This window comes from Athene cunicularia, assembly GCF_003259725.1.
Source record: "Athene cunicularia isolate RWA chromosome 5 unlocalized genomic scaffold, athCun1 chr5_part1, whole genome shotgun sequence".
Classification (NCBI taxonomy): domain Eukaryota; kingdom Metazoa; phylum Chordata; class Aves; order Strigiformes; family Strigidae; genus Athene; species Athene cunicularia.
In genome coordinates, this window is record NW_020799101.1 from 3236393 (window position 1) to 3241264 (window position 4872).

Sequence of the window (4872 nt, forward strand, 5' to 3'; positions counted from 1 at the left end):
CCCCCAGCCATGGCTGTGCCAGCCCGCCACAGCCGTGATCCCGTACCACAGCCGTGTCCCCAGGTCACCCTGCCACAGCCGTGATCCCACACTGCGGCCATACCCCCCCGGCCATGTCACGATACCATCTCGTGTCACCTTGCCGTCCCCCTGAAGCCATGCGGTGGCTGCCAGTGATGCCCCTTGCTGGGCACGTGTGTCCCCCCCACCCCAGTCTGGGCCCGCTGCAACAGGTGTTGTGCAAGGATGGGTGTGAGCACTCGCCCCTGCACTTGAACACGAGGTGTAGGCCAAGAGCAGCACCTAATAACTAGCCACGGCGAGTGCGAGGCCGTTGCTGGCCCAGCCTACAGCGGGACTGCTCACACCAATGTCTCGGGGGGTGACTGGGCTTCGGGGAGCTCCCCGTGGCTCCAGCACAGCTCATGCCACCCTGCACCCTCCTGGGAAGGGGGACTGTGCCCGGGGGACTGTGCCACCTTGCCCTAACACCCCCTTTGCAATCCTTTCTCAGCACTCTCCGGGGCAGGCGATGGATTAAATCCGCTTCTGTGGGAGTGACGGTGACCCCAGGCACGCGTTGGCAGGCACTGAGCTGTGCTTGGCTGCCTGGCAGAAAACCCTAAATCCCCCAGTGCCCAGACCAGTATCACCCAGCACTGTCAGCCCACGAGCGATGTCGGTGCCAGGCAATCTGCAGCTCTTGGCTTTCCCTTCCCACTTGGAGGCTGGATGTGGCCCTTCCTGCATGGCCCAGGGGGCTGGATGTGGCTCCCAGCCCTCTGGGTTGGAGGTCACACTCCCCAGTGCTGGTGGCACTGGGGGACATCGCTCTGGGGACTGGTTTCTCCTGTGCTGCTGTGCCCTGAGCCCCTTTGCCAGCTTTCCTCCTTGTCCCTGGAGAATTGCAGAGGCTCTGGGTGCTGGGTTTGGGGACACCTCCGTGCCTGTGTCTCACCAGCCACGGCTCGGGGTGTTGTCGCAGTATCGGTTGCTCCTTAGTGCCGGTTTGGCTTGCAGCTCCCGGTCCCTGGGCACGTGTCCCTGCCCTTCCCGCCTGCCAGCATCCTGTGGGAGACCAGATCGTGGGTTCTCATCACACCATGACACCATGGGGATGTTCCAACCCTGTGGCTCCATCCCCAAAAGTCAAACACAACCCCATTGTGGGCAACCACCTCCCGGTCCTGAGGGGACACAAACGGCAGCATCAGGCCCTTGTGGAGAGGAAAAGCTGCTGTATCCAACCGTCACAACTCGGGTTGGGAACGGGGACCCTGTTCTGCTGTGCCCCAAAGCCCCTGGGGCAGGGGGGGATGTGCTAATGAGGGGCTTTCCTTGCAGGGGCTGGCTGGCTTGGCGGCCCTGGCTGCGCACCCTCCTCGTGCACCTGCTCCTCATCTACATCTCTGTGCCCTTCCTCATCCGCCTCTTCCCAGTCCTGCTCACCAAATTTGTCTTCCTGAACTTCTGTGAGTGCCTCAGCCCTGTCTCAACTGGGAGAGCCCCCATCTCCAGGGATTCAGCAGGCAGGGAGGCTGGGGGGAGGGAGGTCCCCCAAAACGTCCCCAGCACCTGAGTGACACCAGCACAGCACCCATCAACCCCAGCCCCCCACCTCGCCGTGGCCTTGCGGAGGAGGCACGGAGAGCCCTTTCCCGTTGGTGCTGCATGTTTTGCAAGCTGTAATAACCCAGTGTTGCCGACCCTGTTTACTGCCTAAAGTTGCAACACATCTGGGCATACGTGGCGTCGACGGGGCGAGAAATCTGGGTGAGAGGAGGTGGCAGAGGGCTGCACTCACCTACCCCTTCCCCGAGCTGGCTGAGGCACGGCTCTTGGCTTCCGAGCAAATAATTGAAAAACAATAACACGTTGCTTTGGAAAAAAAAAATGTATAAAAGCAGCTGGGTGTGAGGGGTTTTGGTGTGATTTCTCCATCAGTGGCCTTCCCCTTCTTTGTGGACCTTCGGCGGCCAGAGCTGCTGCTGAACAACACCGTCAGCCTGTACCTCGCCACCGAACCGGGCGTCACAGTCGGCATCTGGTGAGTGGGACAACCCCGACGTCCTGGGTGGGCCCAGCCTGGCTAAGCCGGGTGTAGCCCCCTCGGGGTAACCCCGCTCTGACCCCTTCCTCCCCAGGCACACGGTGCCGGGCAGCAGAGGGGCCGAGGCGCAGGGCAAGGACCAGCGCTGGTACGAGGAGGCGCTTGCTGACGCTCACCCCGTGATCATCTACCTGCACGGCAACGGGGGGACCAGGCGAGTGCCCGGGACGGCAGGCGGGTGCCTCTCCCACGGGAGGATGGGTGCGGTGGCAGCTGCTTTCGCATCTCCACCTGGGGTGGGTGAGACCTAACAAACTCGGTGTAGCAGCCGGCAGTGCTGCAGGGCCGGGGCTGCTGCAGCTGTTTCTGACCCCACGGGTGGAGGGAAGTCCCTTGGGAGTTAAAGGGAAATGTTAAAACCCCACCCACCCCTGAGCATCCAGCTCTCCCCTTCTGGAAAAAGTTCACCCCAGTCCCTCACCTGGATCTGCACCGGAGGGGAGGGTCCCCCAAGCTGGCTCTGCCCTCGTGGCGGGATGGAGACCCCTCCCCAGGCTCTAATTTTCCTTTCTCCGTCAGGGGTGCGAGCCACCGCGTCCAGTTCTTGAAGGTAAGTGGTTCCCAGTGGGGGGAACTGGGACCTACTGGGAGTGAGGCTCACACTGGCTCTGGGGACCCAAGGGGGACCCCAGGCAGAGTGAACCCAGCCATGCTGGGGGACCGGGGGGTGAATCCCCCCACCCCAGCACATAACTCGGTGTGGCTCCTCTGACAGACGATGGGGGCTGCTGACTTCCACATCCTGGCTCTCGATTACAGAGGTAAAATCATCCCCCTGCCTCTCGCTGAGTGACCTCCCCACCCCTTGCCCAGGGCTGGTGCCCCCCCGCCCTCACCGGGTTGTGACACTGAGCCATGTCCCCCATGTCCCCCACAGGCTACGGGGACTCCAGCGGGCACCCCACGGAGAGTGGCTTCACCACGGACGTCCTGGCACTCTACGACTGGGCCAAAGCGCGGAGTGGGAACAGCAGCATCCTCTTCTGGGGACACTCCTTGGGGACGGGGTAGGTGCAGGACTGGGTGAGGAGCAGGAGGGCACCCTGTGGTTCCTGGGCTGTGACACTGCTGCCAGGCAGTGACACCCAGGGGTGGACCAAGGGGTTGGAGCAGCTCCTTGGTGGAGGCACCTGCAAAGCAAAAACCCAGTGGGCAAGGGACGGGAGGTCTGAGGGTGCTGTGCACCCCACTGGGGCGTTGTGGCTGCCCATCCTCACTGTCACCTCTTTTCTCACAGGATTGCCACGAATGCGGCAAGGAAATTGCAGGAGGAGAGAGGTAAGGGCCGCCCCTCGATTCCTGGGTTCAGTTTTGGGCCCCTCACCCCAAAAAGGCCATTGAATGACTCGAGCGTGGCCAGAGAAGGGCAACGGAGCTGGTGCAGGGTCTGGAGCACAGGTCTGCTGGGGAGCGGCTGGGGGAACTGGGGGGGTTCAGTCTGGAGAAGAGGAGGCTGAGGGGAGACCTCCTGGCCCTCTGCAACTCCCTGCCAGGAGGGGGCAGAGAGGGGGGATGAGTCTCTGGAGCCAAGGCCCCAGCGCCAGGCCCCGAGGGAATGGCCTCAAGCTGCCCAGGGCAGGGTCAGGCTGGCTCTGAGGAAGGATTTCTGTGCAGAAGGGGCTGTTGGGCGTTGGAATGGGCTGCCCAGGGCAGGGGGGAGTCCCCGGGATCCCTGGAGGGGTTGAAGAGTCGGGCTGAGCCAGCGCTGAGGGATCTGGGGGAGTTGGGAACGGTCAGGGTGAGGGTCATGGTTGGACTGGAGGAGCTGCGAGGGCTTTTCCAACCGAGGTGATTCTGGGATTCTGTAAATACTGGTGCAGCTGCTCCATCCCCGTGCGGACGCCGCATCCCTGAAGCACCCACCGTAGCTCTGTTCCAATCCCCTCCAGGTCTTGCTGCCGGATGACACCCCTACCCCTGCGGGCGGCAAGGCAGGGGCGCTGGGGACCATCGTCTTCATCACAGGGCACTGCTGGGTGCCACCCAGCACCCACAGGGCGTGGGGAAAAAAATAGGGGGGGCCAGAAGGAAAAAACTCTTGCATATAAACCCAGCCAGCTCCGCCAGGTGCTTCCTCTGTCCTCCAGCTTGTGGGTGCTGGTGCCACCTTCTTGCAACACCTGCTGACAGGGAACACGCACCCACCTGCCCACGGCCCCGGTTCGACCAGATTTTTTTGCTTTTGCATTCGGAGCCGGCACAGACGGCGTCTGCAGAAATCACACCGAGTCACGTAGCCGCGCACGAGCCCCCCGCCAGACACCCCTCACGGGTGCTGGAGGGGTGCAGGGCCCCGTGCCCAGCTTGTGCCCCGTCCCAGAAGCCTTTCCTAGTCCTGGAGGACTTAAATCCTCAGTTTAAATCCTCAGCTTAAACTGCAGGAGCTCAGGAAAAACGCTGCGGGCCTCGCTGCTGAAAATCTTTGCTCCAGGCCCTCTCGTTAGCGATTTTAACGAAGCCCTCTCGGTTGCAGGCCCCGCTGGCAAGCACGGCCGGGCAGGCGGTGGCCCAGCCCTGTGGCCCTGTGTCCGGGCAGCGCGTCCTCCTGCGCCTGCCGGGGTTTGATGGTGAACCCCGGCGGAACGGGGATATTTTTTTCCCGGTGGGATGTTTTAGCAGGAGAAGTTCCGCTGACAGCCTGCCGGAGCTGCAGGAGGGACTCGCGGCCCAGAGGGGAACCAGCAGCAGGTTTGCACCTTCCAGCTGGCGCCGAGGGGACACCAGGTTGGGTTAAAACCTTCATGTTTGAATCATTTTTGGTT

At 62.6% G+C, this 4872-nt stretch overlaps 1 protein-coding gene across 1 annotated transcript in view; it reads left to right on the forward strand.

Moving 5' to 3' along the window:
* The window catches only part of ABHD12B (abhydrolase domain containing 12B), a 4558-nt gene extending 542 nt beyond the window's left edge, over positions 1-4016 (forward strand). Inside the window, exons 2-9 of the mRNA XM_026849175.1 lie at positions 1345-1472; positions 1945-2047; positions 2145-2264; positions 2630-2660; positions 2826-2871; positions 2988-3117; positions 3348-3475; positions 4000-4016. Coding sequence (XP_026704976.1) covers positions 1345-1472; positions 1945-2047; positions 2145-2264; positions 2630-2660; positions 2826-2871; positions 2988-3117; positions 3348-3475; positions 4000-4016 — 703 coding nt within the window. The remainder of the gene's footprint in view (positions 1-1344; positions 1473-1944; positions 2048-2144; positions 2265-2629; positions 2661-2825; positions 2872-2987; positions 3118-3347; positions 3476-3999) is intronic.
* Positions 4017-4872: the final 856 nt, after the last annotated feature.